This window comes from Fundulus heteroclitus, chromosome 4 (genome assembly GCF_011125445.2).
Source record: "Fundulus heteroclitus isolate FHET01 chromosome 4, MU-UCD_Fhet_4.1, whole genome shotgun sequence".
NCBI classification, from domain to species: domain Eukaryota; kingdom Metazoa; phylum Chordata; class Actinopteri; order Cyprinodontiformes; family Fundulidae; genus Fundulus; species Fundulus heteroclitus.
In genome coordinates, this window is record NC_046364.1 from 19,558,012 (window position 1) to 19,576,631 (window position 18,620).

At 42.2% G+C, this 18,620-nt stretch overlaps 1 protein-coding gene across 6 annotated transcripts in view; it reads left to right on the forward strand.

Moving 5' to 3' along the window:
- The first annotated feature begins 234 nt into the window (after positions 1-234).
- LOC105934128 (A-kinase anchor protein 13) overlaps positions 235-18,620 on the forward strand; it is a 117,498-nt gene continuing 99,112 nt past the window's right edge. For 5 of the 6 annotated variants that reach the window (XM_036136243.1, XM_036136245.1, XM_036136246.1 and 2 more), the window contains exons 1-4: positions 235-278; positions 9,995-10,151; positions 16,963-17,126; positions 17,599-17,770. In XM_036136243.1, coding sequence (XP_035992136.1) covers positions 246-278; positions 9,995-10,151; positions 16,963-17,126; positions 17,599-17,770 — 526 coding nt within the window. In that variant the 5' untranslated portion in view covers positions 235-245. The remainder of the gene's footprint in view (positions 279-9,994; positions 10,152-16,962; positions 17,127-17,598; positions 17,771-18,620) is intronic. The other variant, XM_036136244.1, reaches the window with a different exon arrangement.

Sequence of the window (18,620 nt, forward strand, 5' to 3'; positions counted from 1 at the left end):
TCTCTCCTTGACTTTTAGAGCTGTGTTGATGTCAATCTAAAACTTTGAATAGTTTAACCAGAGAGAAGGCTCATTTTGTGCGTCAACAAAATGTACGAGGTGATAAAGGATGATACCGCCTTTGCAGCTCGATGCTTATTGATACTTGGAGAATTTCTGTTGTTTTGAAGCAGAACATGGACAATAACAAGAGTCCCACAACCACTAACCTATAATTTGCTCTTTTCTTTTCAGTGTCCAGGGACATGAAACTCAATCCACAGCAGGCTCCTTTGTATGTAAGTATCACCAATTACAATAGCTCTTGTGTGCTCTTGAGGCAGTTTGTCTAGTGCGCCCAGTCATTTTTCCTCCTCACACACAAATTAACAGCAGTTGTTTACGTATTTAAGTGCTTTCACTTTCCCGGCCAGCGCGGCTGCTGAGTAATGTGTGAATGGAAGCCTGTTTGCTGAACCTGTCCGGTCAGCGTAGCGTAAACCTTACCGGCTCTGCTTGTGTATTCAGCGTAATGACCTCCATTTTTCTCTGAGTAGCTTTGTGCAGCGACAGCGTGCAAACTAACAGGAATAACTGGAAGGTTTGTGGGGGTGCAGTGGAATTCCACCTGCAGTTTAATTTCACCTGACTGACATTTGTTGTGGGTTAAGAACTCAGGTGTAATTCAGTGCTCATATCCCAACATGTAAAGTTTATTCCTTTTAATCTATTTTCCCGTGACCTGTCCTGTGCCAGGGCAGCTTCGGTCTACAGAAAAGATGTTTGGAGATGGTTTTCTAATTGCTTGATTGACTTTATTAAATCAGAGCTGCAACTGACAGAGTGTTATGAAAAAATGTGAACTTGTGTTTGTATGATCTTCAAAATTTGGAGTTGCTTGGATGGGCGTGTCAGTGTGAACGTAGGTGTGAGCAATCAACTCCAACAGGAGCCAAGAATCGGTAGCCTCGGCTCATGGACGCTCCATCTGCCCCTGGCATACAGACACCAGGAATCCCCCACAGAGTAGCTTTACGGCCCACATGGGGGGGCAGGTTGGCAGCAGGGCACACGAGCAGCAGCCCCCACGATAGAGAACCACAGAGAGGGACACGGGGTTCCAAACCCCCCTACCAAACCCTGTCCCCATGTCCCCCAATGCAGCTTAAGCCTTCTACCCCACCGGCAGGGCAGGCATGGTCTATCCCAAGCAGCTGGGACTCAGAAAGACCAAAGGAATGTAGCATGTCATCCCACCTGATGGACAGCTACAGGGAGTTTAATGGAGCAGCACCCCTACCAGGGCCCAGCTCAATCCCCGCCGTGGCTCGGCCCTGGTCTCATTAGGGACACGGCCCGTATCCCAAAGAAACACAAACGTCCCTAATATTATTGCAGAAATGAACATAAAGACTGAAGATGAGAAAATGTAAGACCTAAGCTCCGGAACTCCATCCCCACCAAGAGCGAGGCTGTCGACACACCCTGGTAGTGCTTGTTGGTGTGTTTTGATATCAGAAATTAACAGATTAACACGATCAGCTTGTTACTTCTCAGGGTCGATCAAGCTGATAATTGGTCGCTTTCCTGCTCTGAATGGTGTAGAAGAAGAAATGTTCAATCACAATTTATCTCAGTTGGACAAGCTACCTGACTCGGTCAAACAGAATGTGGTGCAAACCCCGCAGAGTTTCTAATAGCCACTTACAGCCTGTTTTAGACTGCTAATTATTTTTGGTCACACATTTGGTGCCTTAGCTGTTCTTACATTCAGTGTTTTAGTTTGATCTCCTTACAAATTACTCCAAAATATATGCAGTTGCTCTTGTGGCTCCTGGATAATTTGATACATATTTAATGATTTATGTGTGTGTGCGCGCGCATGTGTGCATATATTTGTGCTTGCAGCTGAGAGAACATATTTTTCATATTTTTACCACCGAAGTGAGGACTTTGATGTAAAGGGAGGACTTCTTTTTGGTCCTCACTTTTTTGAGCTAGGGGTTAAGTTTAGGAATAAGGTGCCAAATGGATTTAGGTTTAGGCCATAGAAAGGGTTGGAAATGAATGGAAGTCAATTGTAGTTAAGGCAAGTAAGTATTTAAAACAAGTATTTGTGCGCACACGCGCGTGTGTGTTTGTGTGTGTACTTGAGTGTAAAAGATCTTTTCCTCATTTTACTAGTAAAGTGAGGACTTTGATAGGTTAGGTTTAGTACTAAGGTGGCAATTAGGTTTAGGGTTTGGGTGACGTCATAGAAAGGGTTGAAAATGAATGGAAGTCAAGGAGCGGCTCTCAGTACTTATTTTAAACAAGGGTGTGTGTGTGTGTGTGTGTGTGTGTGTGTGTGTGTGTGTGTGTGTGTGTACGAGGGATCAGGGCCTTTGTGGTTCCACTGCTCTCCTTATCACTAGCAGGGAGAAAAAGGTACACACCGGAAGCAGATTTAGGTTATGGAAGTGTGTGTGTCAGTACTTAAAGCGTTGACTTGCTATCTCATTTACCAGCCAGATAACCTTATCTCTGATTTACAATCGGACTCTTCGTTGAGACCAGGCAGATGGTTAGGCCTCATTAGGCATGCCATTTTTAGCAACTTATGGTGTTTGACAATGAGATGACTATCTGTGGTCTGTCTGTCTGTATGTATCTCCGTTAAAACCAAAAATCAAAGGATTTATTCATCTAAATTTAGGGAAGATGGACCTCTGCATGCTGAGTATGTTCTTGTTTTCTAATTGTTGAAGCGAGCAGTTTTTAAAAGGTTATGGGTCAGGACCTTAATGCTGTTTGGTTGTTACTTTAGCCGCAGACGGGATTTTAGATAGTCAGTGACAATGGATTCTGAAACGGCGTTAAGGCTTGAGTTTATGTATTCAAGGAAAATAATGTGCTTCCCTAAGCGAGGGAAGACCTGAAGAAAAAGGGGTTGTTTTCAGTGGCGAGAGCTGCTGCTGTTCTTGGCTTTCATTAAACATGTTGTTTACATTGTCGGCATTCAGTGGATACTTTCCAGAGTTTAATGAGCAGGTAGGGAAACACAGCCTCCTGCATGACTGCAGGCATGCAGGAGGCGTGTGCTTACAGGGCCTGGCGCTGCATTTGTGTTGAATCAACACGTCGGAGAAGCACTTTTTGCTGCGGTTGGAGCTGCAGGTCTACAGCGCAGTTAGACTGAGAACGTCTGGAATATTGTTGTCCAAACTAACCCCGTGCTCCTTGGTCTTCACAATGCTGTTTGTTCACCGGTCCTCTGAAGCCAGAACCAGAACAGCTGGATTTAGACAGATTAAATAACACAGAGACACTATGTTTACTAAGTGGGAACTTCTGGAGGCAAATTGTTGCGCTGGATTTTTAAAAGTATATCAGAATAAAGGTGGCCTGAAGACATAGGCGCATCATACTTTTCCCACAGCTTCACAGTTCTGCACACCTGTGTGTTGGTCTGTCTCGCATGAAATCCTAAATAGAATACATAAAAATGTGTGGCTGTAATTTTAGAAAAGGTGAAAAAGCTCAAGAAGCACGAATAATATCACACTCTATATAAACTGTGAACGTTGCAGGGACCGTCCATTTACTGCATTGACAGGTGATTCAGGGTGTGATTAAAACTGGTCTCTAGCGGGTTCTGAATTGATTTTCTAATCCCAGGGTGCTAAAACACACAGCAGACTTCACAGTGTCCCTAATTATTCGGTTTACTCACTTAGCATTTCAGGTCTTTAAAGTTATTGTCAGGAAAATGTAACGCTAGATGAAAAAGTTTGGTAGTTTGGATCTCTGTCAGAGAAGCATTGCTGCACAATTCAGACGGCACAGTTTACAGGGTTGTACCTAGACCTCTTGAACAAGGTTGTTCAGAGAGATGAACTCAAAGTACAGATGTTTTAACCAGGATTTGCAGCAGCAGGTCTGGTGTAACGCAAATGTTCGCTGCACACTGTCATGCACGGCGGTGGAGGGATGATGGTTTTAGCTAGATCCGCCGAGTCGTTGAACTGACAAGGAGCTTTTGGGGACAGCGTGAGATCGTCTGTGTGAGAGCTAGATCTGGGAACACCCCGTGTCATCGGTCTCCAACAGAATGGCTGGAAAAAGCAAAGGGTATTCAGTGGCCTAGTCAAAGTCTAGACCTCAGCGTGAGGAGAGCTGTTCACAAAGCAACGCCTCCACCACACAGGCCCAAAGAGTCTCAGAGAAAACCTCTATTTCAAATGTAATTAGTGGTTTTAGCACCGACACCATTTCCACTATGGCTTCATCTCTGTAATAAATGAGTTTGTAATCTGTTATTTACATTTTTTTCCCCATTCGATGAATTAGAGTGGACCGTACCCTGATGCTGTGTAGGTTCAGCTCACACCGTTAATCCTGAATGAATTCATGTTCAGAGTTCGGAGTTACATTCGCAGGCAGCTTGTTTATCAGCCATAATATTAAGTATTTGAAACATGAATTTTAAACATGTCTAGGTCATGATGTCATGTGCCTGTTAGCATTTTAATGATATTATCAGCTAGCATTTTCTCTTCTGCTTTCATCACAGAACCAGGATTCCTGTCTGGCCCGAATTCTCAATAAATCTGTTCTGATTTGCATATTTCTTTTGCTTTAGTAGTCAGAAAACTGCATGAGGTTGAAATTTAGGTCAACATGTACCTATTATTAAGGCTGTGTTGCGACCTTGTACAGTGCACTGTGAGCTCTTTGACTACCTTGTGTTTAAACAGCAGACGAGCTCATCTGCTATGGAAATGAAAGCGAATGTTTGTGCTGCCGTTTCAGCTCCACCGGTAGAGAAGAGCCAAAAGTGACGGGACGCATTAAGCCGCTGCCTTAATCCTCTCCTGGTCTCTGCCGTAGCTGCAGACCCAGAGGTGAACCCCCCCTGGGTCTGCAGGGACATGGCCGCCAGCAGGCTCCCCCACATTTACAGAGACAGGTTGCAGCCACGGTTTGGCCTAATCTAGGAGATCTGTTGGATATGAGCTGTGAGTCCGTATCAAGTGTAAAATAAGTGGGTCATAGATGTGTGTGCTTACCTGCCTGAACCTCACCTGGACACCACACACCAGTCACCAAGCTCTTATCTTCAACGGGAAACGCTGCAAGTCTTTTCTACATAACACGCCACCGTTTGGCCTGAAACCTTCTCGGTTTACTCTCCCACGTAGCGCTCCGCTTAACGCGGCCTGGGAGAGCTGCTCTCAGTTCCAGTCTGGGTGTAAAACCTGCTTGAGGTTGACGCCGCACATGAACACGCTTATTTGAACGCATGCTTGCACAGCACCGGTCATTTTTACCAGCACTTTTTACACAAACATTTGGAATAAATGACGGTGTACTTTCTGTTGTCTATGACTGTATTATTATTTCTATGTAACCATCAGCTGGGTCAGCTTTTATAACACGCTAGACTAGGGCTGAATGATTTTGGAAAATAATCTTATTGCGATTTTGTATCTCAATAATGCGATTTAATGCCATTTTCTTTCGGTTTAATTTATGTCTTTTTAAACCTATACAAATAACAAATCAATCTGTTTCATCGCTGTGCAGATTAGGTGCTAAAAGATCCGCTACGTCTCAACTCTGATTGTGTTCTGCCTACCATATATTTCAACCAAAATTGCAATTTGATTGACTTTTCCCTGCATTAACCACAAGCAACAACAATGGCCTCTAGATAAAGATGTTTGTAAACAAGGACTATTTAGAACAAGAACTTATAGTGTTTTTATTAATCACAATATCATTCAAGAGAGCAGCTTTTAATTGATTAGGACATCAATCCTTGTTGAATATAAAGTACAACCAACAAGCAAGTCTATGTATTAAACTGATTGACCGGTACTTAATGCTATGGTGAGATTCCTGAAAGTTTCTGGTAAAACAGCATGATTATATAAACTCTAAAACAAGTAATAAAATTAGTTTATCTCACTGCTGCAACTGTCTTCTCTTCTATGTGGAGGCAAACCCACTTTAAACATATTACGGACACCTAAAGGACGCGTCTGATTCACTAATTGTTACATAGCCAAAAATTGCATACCTCTGCGATTTGGAAATTGCATTTTTTTTATTTATTTATTTTCTTTTACTTTTTTTTTAGGTATCACATTACACATGTCAGCTTAAATAATAATACATATGGTTTAGCAATGGTATCAAGGTGTTACACGATTGTATCTGTTGCTTTATGTCTGTTGGTTGTGCTGTTCTTTTTGTGTCTCTTTCCAGGTGATGGAGCAAACAGAGGAAGTTTTATCATTCTCTTCCTTTTATCTCTTCTTTCTTTCACCTCTTCTTTCTCTTTTTTTTTTCTCTTCTTGTTTTTCTTTTATTCTCCTACTTTCCCATTGTAGTGTCCATATAATTTGAAATTCTCCCTGCAGGAATCACAATAAAGCTATTTACACGCACAAATCAAGCTGAGCATTATGGTGAAAGCTGTTTGCTCCACTTGTGAAAGTAAAATCTGTCGAGCTCTATTTGGCATTAAGATATCAATTTTTATTGCCACATTGCTAGACAGGACACTGGGAGAAAAAAAAAAAAGAAAAAAAAAAAAAAAGGAAATTGCATTTTTTCAAATTGCGATTGTATTGCAAATGCGATTAATTGTTCAGCCCTACGCTAGACTGGAAAAAGGAAACCTTACTGAGCTTCCCCACCGGCACGCTGACTGCCCGGTTAACGTGGGTCACAGCACCGGATTGCCGGTATTCTATCAAAAGTCAGTTTGTGTGCTGATGATTTAAACTCCACCTCCAGCTCACCTGGACACACGGCAGCTGGATGTTGGGGGAAACGGCTCGGCTCATACACGCATACTTCAGAAGCGGGGTGGGTTGGCTTTGTGGCGTCCAGCTGTGCTTTTCATGTTGCCAAAGAGCTGCTTGCTTCTTGCTGAAGCTTCATGATTAGCGGGTCAATACCTCAGCAGGTCACCTCGCTCTCCGCTGCTTTGGAAGTACTTAACACGGTAATGCACACATCCGTTTACACACACGTGGGCTTTGCACAGCGTGTGAACTTATTCCGTTTGTTTCGATCAAGCTCGAAAATGGACTCGTTAAAAGGTTCTTTTCTGCCCATTGGTTATTGCTGTTTAGATATGGTAGTGCGCGTGTGCTGGTTTGCATGTTTTGCAAAGATGGCTGCGTATGGAGCTCTGTTTCCTGCCGTCTGCAGCAGATGTTTCACATCTCTTGACTCTTGGCCTCCACCCGTACGCCTGCCAACGCGTTTGCCTCCAAAAGGTCCCTCAACGATCGGATTCAGCTGACTTTCCTTTCTGCTTTCACTTCTGTTTCCTTCAGCTCCAGCCGAGGCCCAGCTCTTCTTACCCAATATTGATTTCGTGAACGTTACTTGTTGAATCGGTTTTCACGTGTTTCCCTGGCAGAGAGAATTCCTGCGCGGCGTTTATTTATCACGGGTCAGTGGTGATTTGGACGAAAGGCGAGACTATTGAGTCGCCGCAAGAGGTGCGAGCAGCCATTGCGCCAGGAGGTAACGAGTGAGTCGGTATTCTGTCTGAAGTGATTTGGCATGCACTTTGAGCGGAAGGGAGAAAATCATTTCTCCTTTTGCTTCTCCTTTGTTCGTGGCAAAAATGTGGAACTTATTTCACACCAATGTATTTTCATTTTCCTACGGAGCGCAAAACTGCCAAAGTCACTGAGGGAGCAATTCACTCTGAAGCAGCAAGCTCTAATTTCCAGTCGGAGCTAAGGATAAGAGATGAGTTTTTAATAGAGAGAATGTCATGCCTGCTGGCTTCCACCGGGCCACAACTCATTTACTCCAGTTCCTCATCTCTCCTTGTTAAAGCCGACACGCTCGGAGCACTGCTAAACATGCACCTCCATGCTGCAAGTGGGTTTTCACCGTGCCGGCTCTCTGAAGGTTACTCCAGGCTGCCTCTCTGTCCGTGGCCCCTGGCTCCACTTTGAACACGTTTCCTCCACTCTCAAACTGTTCAGCGGCATTTCTGGCTCGCCAGAGAGAGAGAGAGAGAGAGAAAGAGAGAGAGAGGGAGAGAGAGAGAGGCCTGCAGCTCCCAAGGCTGCTGGTTAGCCTCGCTGCTGTCTGCAGACTGTACTCCCCCTGTAAGAAACAAGGCCCTGAAGCTAGCACTTTATGAGAGGAGGGAGCACCTTTAACCCCCTGTAGCCCAGGCCGCCTTGTCGAGCTGCTCATGTCGGGGGTAAAAAGTTGCAACTGAGCTCAGAGCAAGCGGTGAGACATGTCCCAAGCTGTTGTCCCTCCACTGGGGGGAAAAAAGCTAATTTGATCAATATCTCCAGTTTTCAGTCCTCCACTCCGTCCATGTCTGTCCCCAGATGACACCACCTCATTCCGCTTATTGTGCAACCTCCGCCTGGGCCTTTGTCACTCGAGAAATAAAGCGGGCAGCATTAATGCATAATTATGCTTTGGAATATTTGCACTCTGGCAATTCAACTATTATCTCGTTCATAGGATTTAACTGAACGTAGCTGAAATTCCTGCTGTTAAAGTGTTCCTGTTGTGCCCCAGACGCTCTTTATGCAGATGCACTCAGACAAATTAAGTAACTGGCTGTTCACTGCTATTCTAAATAGCCATCACTTCTATGGTGCCTGTTTAAAATGTATATGCTTTGTGTGGGTGTGAATGAACGTGGTGTCCACAAAGAGCTCTTTTTTTTTAATTAATTTTATTTTTATACTCTTAAGTCTAATTCTGGACTTTTTCATTGTGATCACACAACAACAAAAAAAGAAAACATAGGAATGGGATCAAGTGCTCTGCCCATGGAAACACTTTGAGGAGGGGCTGGGGAATAAATAAGGTTGTATTTGGAGGAAATGACCAAGAAAATAATTAAGAAAATTTTGTATATTTTTTTTTTTATCTTTTAACTTTACAGAATGTTCAAAAGCGTTTCTATTGCTGTTGTACGCTGAAGAATAATTAAAAGAATAGTAAACAAAATATTTCCTGGGTTTAGGGTGTCTTTTGTTTTGATGGGCCAGTATGGCAGTCAGCTGAGACTGTGCCATACACACTCTGGTAGCGAGGCTGTCAGACTTTTTCGACTCAAATATTGCAGGAATTACTTATTAAAGACATCATTAAAGCTCTAGCTGGGATTTGATCACATTCTGTTGGGTTCTGTTAATTACATTGTCGTGTTTTCAATGGACTGCAGATTTGGGTCTTTTTCTGGATACGACGTCGTCACATTTTGACGCAGTGCTCCATCATCCTGAAAAATTGGAAGATTGGAAAACTGGAATCAGAATCAAACAGTTTTCCCTAAATGGCTCTGATCAGTGATCAGCACGGCAGATAGTGAAATCCCCCCCCCCCCCCTAATTTTTAAATGACATCCAAACTTTGTAACTAAATCCAGTCATCCATCCCTCATCTAACACGTCTAACCCTTGTGGGATCGTGAGGGGTGCTGGTGTCTATCTCAAGCTGTCGATGGGCGAGAGGCGGGGTACACCCTGGACAGGTCGCCAGTCTATCACAGGACATTAATCCAGTCATGTTCTGTCTAACTTGGCTGGGTTAAGCTAAGATGAGTAAACTGACCTCTTGCATCAGAAAACAATCTGGCAAAACCCAAATCTGCATTCTTTTTTCATGTATTCCTTCAGCATCCATACCATTTTCTCTGCTTTGGTTTATTACCAGTAAAATATTAGCATTTTTAATTTAAGGGAATCGTTTATTTTCTGTTACAAACAATAGAGTTGTAAAGAGTATTAAAGGCCATACAGAACTTTCTACAATTCAGACCCGGTACCCAGTCGGTAACCAGATCAGGTATTAAAAGGATGCTGTGCACACCTGGGCCCACACCTGCCGTGGTCTTATTCTAACAACATAGTGTCATTTTCTTTGTTCTAATGTGAGGGAATATAATGAATTAAAATGTCAAATACATGTTTTTTTTTTTCTTCCTGTAATCCTCAGCTCATCCTTTCACCTTCTGTCCCATTTGTCTCAGCAGGGTCGATGTGTTGTCACGGTGCAGCTTTCCGATGAAGAGCTGGCTGCAGATGATAAAGGCCTGGACTACTTTCTGCTCTTTGCCGGCAGCACACAGAGACATCTAACCAGCACCCTAAGGAGCAGCCATGACACCTTGCAGGCATTGTGTCCCGGTGAGCCACCTCCGCAGCGATGTCTCCTGTTGCCGACATTCCTCGTTTTAATTGAGAAAACCTCCTTTGCTGCAGAATCATTTAGACACAATCGGTTTGGATGAAAATAAAACTGAACGGAGGATTATATGAAAGGATTTTTTTCAATATTCAATTTCCCTTGCATTGGAAAAAGTATTCACATGCTTAAAGCATTCTTATAATTTTGTCTCACCACAAAACCTTGATGTATTTTTTGGGGGATTTCATGTCACACAGGTAGTGGGTGGTTGCTAAATGAACAAAAGATTATACATAGTTTTCAGAAAGAAAATCTGAATTAAAATGTGAGGTGCATGTGAATTAAGCCCCCTTTACTGGGATGCCCCTGACTGCGGTCATTTGAAAATAACCATAATGTAAACCTACCAAGATTTAGCCCTCCACCTAAAATAATCTCTCAAGGACAAGGTGCATTTATGGATGAGTTGCAAAAACAAATTAATTGATCAAAGGAAACCATACGGCGACTTGCACGATGTCGGCCGCGATCCATGTAACACAGCAAACACGGTAGGAGGTGCTCTGGTCAGATGAGAGCAAAGTTCTCAAATCCTGCGTGGCTGCAAACAAACGGTGCATATCACCCTGAACGCACCACACCCGTGTTGGAGCGAGGTGGTAGGAGCTGCACCTGCAGCTGTGAGAAGGAAGGTTGTCAGTGTTTATAGGAAGATGGACGGAACTAAATGCAGGGCAACGGCAAAAGATGTGAGACATGGGAGGAGGTTCACCTTCTTCACCTAGCCAGAGCGAGAATGAAATGGTTTATATCACAATCAGGTTTTCTGGTTGTTTTTTTTTTTTTTTTTGTAAATTTTGAAAAGTATCCCTTTCCTTCCACTATCTACTATGCAATTCTAGTCTTTTTTTTTTTTACTATAAAATTTAAATACAAAGCATACTTCCATAAGATGCGTTGCAGTTTGTGGTTTGCAGCTTGATGATATGTAAAAGACATTAAACAATTAAAAATACATTTGCACAACTCCTTAAAAATCTTTAAAAGATATCTCTTCTCTACCAATCCCCTTTCTGAACATAAAACCTAACTTTACAGCAGACAAGTTGCATCATCTTTGATTGCAAAATCTACATTTAAATTATAATCACTAAAAAAACCTTAGTGTTATGTACTGTTTTATAGTGCAAGAAAATAATTAATAATATGGGTAGTATGGGATCACATTAGTTTGCCCTTATATTTTATTCCCACCAAACCATATTTCTAAGTTATTACGATAAAGGAAACAATCAGATATTTTCCACTATTGTCTTATTATTAGCTTCTGCTGGAATTAAGTAGGAAGTGAAATTTGCTCCTTTTCAGAGATCTCACAAATGAATTACCTCTGGCTGAGCCTATATTGAGTAAATCCGGCCAAAGTTTGTTTGAGCTACTGACTGCAGAGTCAGTCAATGATCAAGTTTTAAACAACACCCAGATCAAGGGGCAAAGTTCACTGTGCACACGAGAACTTGTCAAGGATGTGTTGTCTCTTCTTTTTAAGTAACAGGAGGTATGTTTTCCTGCGCATATTAACCAGGTTTCCTGATTGAAAAAGGGCAGATTCCTTTTTTCCCCCTACATGTCCAGTCTGGCTGTGTAACACTAAGAGTCGCTGTCTTAACGCCACAGAGAGCTAAACAGATTTACTTTCACAAGTGGAGCATTACTGCTTTTGCTATAGTGTTCAGCTTGATATATATGCAAAAAGCTTTATTGGACATTATTTTGGGATTGTTTCAAAGCAAGAAAGGAAGAGGGCGAGCCAGCCAACCAGAGACCACCCCATAAACCTGGAGGCAGGGGGGGTGGAGGCTTGACCACCTGGTCATCTCCACATGGCACACCCCTGCCACGAAGGCCGCACGCCACTCAACCCACCCCTCCATGGCAGAACCTCACACCCCAATCCCGGGGAGAGTAGAAGCCCCAATTGACCCACGAGACCCAACCCCAGCCCAGACCCCGGCTAGATGGCCTGCTCCTCTACTGGGCCTCAAATTCCAGATGGCAATCAGAGGACAAGGGTGGGAAAAGACCCCGAGCCTGCGTCTGCCTCCTCCAATATCATGTTGTTGTATGTTGATCTCAAGTGTATTTAAGACTGGGAGGGCTGAAAAGGGCAGATTACTAACACTGATGCACAGCCATTTTCCCTTTAGGTAGATCAGGATATCTTGGAATATTTCTACCATTGTTCCGATGTCGTCCCATCAGACATGGTCAACCGGTGCTCTTACAAAGTGTCCAACTAATATTTTTTCCCCTCACTTTTCTTCTAATCATTCCTGGATTCAATACACATATAAAAAAATACTGAATGTGACAAGAAACAAAACTGAAAAATCGTGAGTGGCAAAATGTGTGCAGCTGAGAAGAAAAAGGATGAAGGGGTTGTCTATAAAAAGGTTAACCTTTAAAAGTTATGTAGAAGCTGCTTAGTCTGGCATACTGGTTGTCAACTACTGGCATAAATCTGCTGACTGGGCTCTTCATTTTAGCACCATCTCCTCCCTATCCACTCTGCCTGCAGCTCTTTCAGAGGAAATAATAGTTTCTAATCAACATAATTTAACCAGTTGTACGGTAGCGTCTTTCTGGCTGGTGTCCATGTTAAGAAAAATATATATTTTTTTTACTTTTTTGCCCATCCAACCCATCTCTCTGAAGTGTTCAGTTATGTGCAGCTGAATTTGCTTTCCTCTGTCGCTCTTCCTGACAGGTGAAAAATAAATAAATAAACTGCGTTATCTTATTAAGAGCTCAGCTGAATTACAGCCGTCTGTTGGGGGGGTGAAGAGGTGTTACTTTCTTTTCACAGATTAGCTCCGCTGCGCCGCTTTTCCTCCGTCAGGCCGCTCTGGACTACAAAGGGCCGAGCTTGGAACTGGCTAGAATGTTGCTGGATAGATTTCCCAGACGTCTTGAAGAAAAATTGTTATGGATCCAGTGAATTTCTACTATTTAAACGCCCTTGAGCAAGGCAATAACACAAACCTGGCTTGGCGACAGCCACCTGAGTTTGTTTTGATGAGCGGTGAAGGTCTGACATGATAAATCATGCAGAGGAATTATTCTCTGCTGAGGCGCTCCTATATGTGATTACTATATAACAGAAAGAGGAAATCTGTCAGGATTGATGTATTTAAACTATTCCTGTATAAGAGCTGTCAGAAATGTCTTTGAAAAAAAAAAAAGGACTCTCCACTGCAGCGGGTGTTTTCTAACATATCTGGACATATTCAGTCTTATTTAACAACGCTGAGAAATGCAGGTAATGATAAAAACCAACAATCAAAACAGAGCAACAAAATCTAAGTATGAGGATTTTCTCGGTGTAACCTCCACCGTGACCGTATCAGGCCATCCCAGGATATTCAGCCTGAGTTCAGCCTGAGAGTAAGATTCCCAAAAATCCTAAGATTTCCTCACAGAAACTACAGCAAGTTGTTGCTATGAGAGTCCAGATTTGTTGGGAGAACTTTCAGATTGTCCTGGGAGTGGATTGGGCCAACAAAGCGCAAATGGCAAGGGCGAAGTGAGGGGGACATGTTTATTATTGTTTAAGGGTCAAATTCAATTATTCAAAGTAATTTGCAAAAAGGATGACCATCTTTTAATACGACAAATGAGCAAAACCCTTTTTTAATTTTACCTTTGTATCTACAATGATTTGACCAATTTATTTAATTAAAATTATCATATTTTATAGAGCAGGTAAAAAAAATTTACATAATTATTGTCTTGGTTTAAAATCTATTTATACATTTTCTGGCCCCTGTGTTCTTTTTGACTTGACAATTTTGGACCATGTTCTGAAAAGTTTGGACACCTCTAACGTAGACAAAGACCACGACCAGACAAGATTTCACATCTTCAGCTAAAATACTCATTTTGGTTGATATTGTTTGTCTAATGTGTAAAAAGAGATAACAACTTTTGTCTTGACCTGTAATCAGTTCACTTTTCTTGAGATAAATAAAAAAAGGATTAGGTGTTATGTGAACGTTTCGTTTGATATAACTATTTAATGGGATTTCCTAACATTTCATGCAACTCTAAGTCATTTCCATACACTGCAGTCCTTGTTTATTCCATTGTTGTGATAATTGTGCACTCATTTACATAAGCAGCATTTAACTGATAGCTCGGTACATCGTTAATTGGCTGGAGCCTGTTTGATTTGTCGGTGAAGAGGATTCATTTAAATTAGACAAATGTTTCTGTAAGATAAATAGTACTATAGTAATAATAGCACTATTTGTTTGATTATTTGTGACATTGGATTTCGTATTGAATAGTACAATTTAAATGGATAAAATGTTCCTCACATTGAGCTTGCAGAGTTTGCACGTTTCGTCTGTGCCTTTCTTTTTAGTTTTCTTCTATGTGCTCAGGTTTCCTCCACACAGCCTGGGAAAACGCGCGTCAGGTTAATCTGTGATACTGAGTGTCTTTAGGTTGACAAATCACATTAATAAGCTGACGTCGGTCGTCACTGGAACTGCACAAGTGTTGCCATCAAGGAAATGACTAAAGCATCCCTGAGAGCCCTGCGAGTGTGACAGGGAAGCAGCCTGAAACTGAGGCGCAGAGCTGTTTAATGAAAATCATCAGAGGATGTCATAAATTCAGTTTGATTCCCCTAATGTTTCCACATTTTGTCGACTAGCGTTATTGTAGAGGGAAATAAAGCAGGGTTGCTGCTTTACTATACCTTAAATCGGTGTCTACCTCATGTTCATCACTTTCATAACAATATAAAGCTGCAAATTCTAAAGGCTGCATAAAACGCACCGGCTTTCAGGAAAAAAAAATTCTTGTGATAGTACTCTTAAAAGTGCTGATGGCTGAAAGATTCCCATAGGGTCCAGTTTGTGTAAACTCATCATTGGAAGAAATTTCCTTGGCCCCTCTAACCCATTTCTCATCATTGTGGCCAGGTTGCTCAATCTGTCTCATCTAACCATAAACCGTTTCTTCTTCAGAGGACTTGTGGCTTGCATGTGTGCTGAAATGCAAATTTCAGCCCTGCTGGGGTTTTAGTTTTAAGCCAAGGTCTGTTTTTTAGAACCCTCTCAGGCCATGGTGACACAAATGGACTCTTCCCGTTTAAGACCATGCTCGAGCAGCAGGTTCATGGACTGTTCCTGATAGCCTCAGGCTACCTTCACACTGCAGGTCTTGATGCTCAATTCTGATTTTTTTTTATTTTTATTTTTCTTCTCGGTGTGGCCGTTCATATTAATGTTAAATACAACCACTATCAGACTTCTGTCTGAAAGATTCAAGATGGCAAAGTGACCCGCATGCACAGATAACAGGAGGAGACGGCACAGAGCAGGACACTGTTAATGGAAATAATGGTGAATTGAAGTGTTTCTAGAAGTGTTTAATAAAGATTTGTTAAAAAAAAACAACAACTACCTAAAAAAACCCACGGATACTTGCTGGCATCTCTCCTAGCAATCAGTAGAAAGTGTTGAGCAACAAGAGCTGACAATATTAAGACTACATAATAGCGAGACTAAATAAGAAGAAAGCACAGCTACTAATGGTCTTCTATGGAGCGCTAACTACTACTACTGTGTGTAGATGTAGTGAGAGACAGGAGAGAGACGTGAAAGACAGATAAAATGCGACATGACCGTTCAGACTGCAGACATGTATATCTGATATGTATCCGACTTAGTACCACATGGTAGTCGCACAGATCGGATTTATTTGGGGGTGAAAAGATCAGAATTGGGCCGTTCACACTGGCGCGGAAAAGACAGATATGGGCAAAAAGATCGGATTTGGGTCGCATTTCCCAGCGGTGTGAACGTGGCCTTAGATAATTTTTACACATCTCAAGGTGAAAGCGTGGGTGGGATGGTTAAAATTTGGACGTTCCAAAACACATCTAAACTGGTTTTGCAATGCATAAAGCGGGCTGGCGTTACGTCTCTGAAATAGCCTCAACCTCAGCCCTATGTAAGTCGTGAATTATGTTAAACAGCCAGGTCTGTGCCATGAGATCACCAAATATGGATGAGCTCTACCATTTCTGATAAGAAGAGTGGTCAAATCTCCAGCTAGAATTATGCCAGCAGCCTGTTGTGATTTCATCTGCATTTAAACAAATGTTAGCAGAAGTTTATATAAAGCCTAATATATAGTCTATAAACATCCTTTTTCATAAACATTTTGATCATGTGGTGAGTGAAAAGTAACCCCTCTTTGTGCACTTGGTCTGCTCTGTGTACAGACAGCGGACTGGCTTGTGAGAATTGATGTATGAGTGCAAACACAGAGGTTGAAGTCCATCATTAAAAACCCAGAACCAAACGCATGCATGCCCATAATAGGACTACATAAACGTCTGAACAGAACTGCCTATACGGACACAATATTTACATCCCTTGATGTTTTTTAATGTTGTTCAATTGCATCTTATAATTTCAAATGATTTTTTTTTTAGGGTTTCCATGTAAGGAGAATTAGGATGATTGTGCATAAAATGGCCAAAAGGACTAAAAATGAAGGTTCAGTTGGCTAGGTTTGCTTTAACAATAAAATTATTTTAAAATGCTGTAGATCAAATGTTTATAATTGTATTCCCAGCTGGAGGGGAAAAACAATAGAAAGAGTGGAGTTTTTCTAAGATATGTGGCAGATTTGATCCTGAATGATATCGATACAGTGGTGTAAAGGCCTCTCCAGGCTCGTCCTCTGTCCACTTTTCCCCTCTGATCCCTCTGTTTCTCTCTCCTTGTATTATAGCTCATGACTGCTGTGAGGTGGTGTTGGTCACCTTGTGTTCAGCCACCCAGACTACCTCTGGGGACTCGGAGGACACGCCGTCCTGCCTGGGTTGCGTGGCTCTAGTGGCCGAGCAGCGGTTCAGCTTTGTCCAGGATTTGGCTTTTGACATGGCCCAGTTCTTGGTGAGCATTCCTTTTAACTCCATAAAAGTAACTTGTGCAGCATTCTTAGCTCGGGACAGGGAATCCAAATAGTACATTTCTTTGTTGCTGCCTGTCTGACGTTAATATTCAGTTACTGGATTATTTTTTTGTTTGTTTGTTCAGTTCAGAGTCATGTCGTAATGGGTGTATTTTCACTGAAAAGAGGAGGACATCTTATTCGGATTTCAGCTTTCATGCACCTCTAATGGAGCAGCATTTGTCTTTACTTCTGAACATTTTCAAAGCAGAACCCAGTTTGTTTTTTAATAACACCACTGCAGCTCCAAACGGCACTTCTGATGCAAATATGACTCCCTACTTTTACATGCTCCATTATTTATCGCCGTGTGGTTAATGCTCTTATGCTCAACATTTTCAAAGGAGCTGAATTAAAGCTCAGTTCTCTCCCCTGCTAAAACTCGACTCATATCTGTATTCACCCGCCGTACAGGTGAGCACAGCGGGCCGGGCCGATGGCCTGGACGGGGCCCTGATCCTGGATGAGTGTCAGATTCCCCTGCAAGAGTGTGAGCGCTTGGATGAGAGCCTCGCGCTGGCCCTCCACCACCTCACGTTGCCTTCGGGATGGAGCCTACTGGGAAGCAATCCGGCCAACAGCCCCGGTGAGCCCGCAATACCATTACATTAAGAGCCTTACTAAAGAATTTATTTATCTGTTTTACTTTTTTTGATGTTTGAAGCACAAAGCATCTTATTAGACTTTTGTAGTAAACCAACAAAGTTTTGTGCATGGTCGATGTACGGTCTTCCAAAAGCGTTGCAGATAGAAATCGGTTTGATGTGCATATATATATATGTATACATTCAGCCCCCCTGAATATCGCTGCAATAAGATCTGCAAAACAAACTTTAGGATTATGTCTATCAGATTTGGACAACTAGGGCCTGATATTATAGCATATTTGCTTAATTGTTTAAAAGTGAGATTGGAATTGAAACGATCTGTCTTTGACTAAGTCATCCTTAGACGTGAATCGGCTTTGATCTAGGCGCCAGCCGTTTTCAGCCTGGATTGTTCTCTTTGGCTCATTCCATTTTTTTCCATAATCTCTAAACATGATACCTGTCCCTGCAGATGAAAAGCACCCCCACAAAGGGATGCTGCCATCACCACAGTACACCAGGAGATGGCAGGTTTAGGTTGATATGCAGCAAACATGTTAAAAACCACATGTCGCCTTCTCTCCAATCAACATGTACTATCTACTTCCTCTTGGTCTAGCTCTAATAAAACACTTTGAAGTGTATGGTTGGGCAGTTCAACACATTTCGTTGCTATGTATTGTCTCAGTGTGTGTGATGATTTACAGTGTGGTCTGTTTGAAGGAATTCCCATTTAGCTTCCAGCTTTATGAAAGAATGTGGCTGTTCATTTACAGATTGCACTCTCACTCACAAGCACCATTGCTGTAGTAGCAGAAGGATTTTAAACTATTTGATGTTACAGCAGCC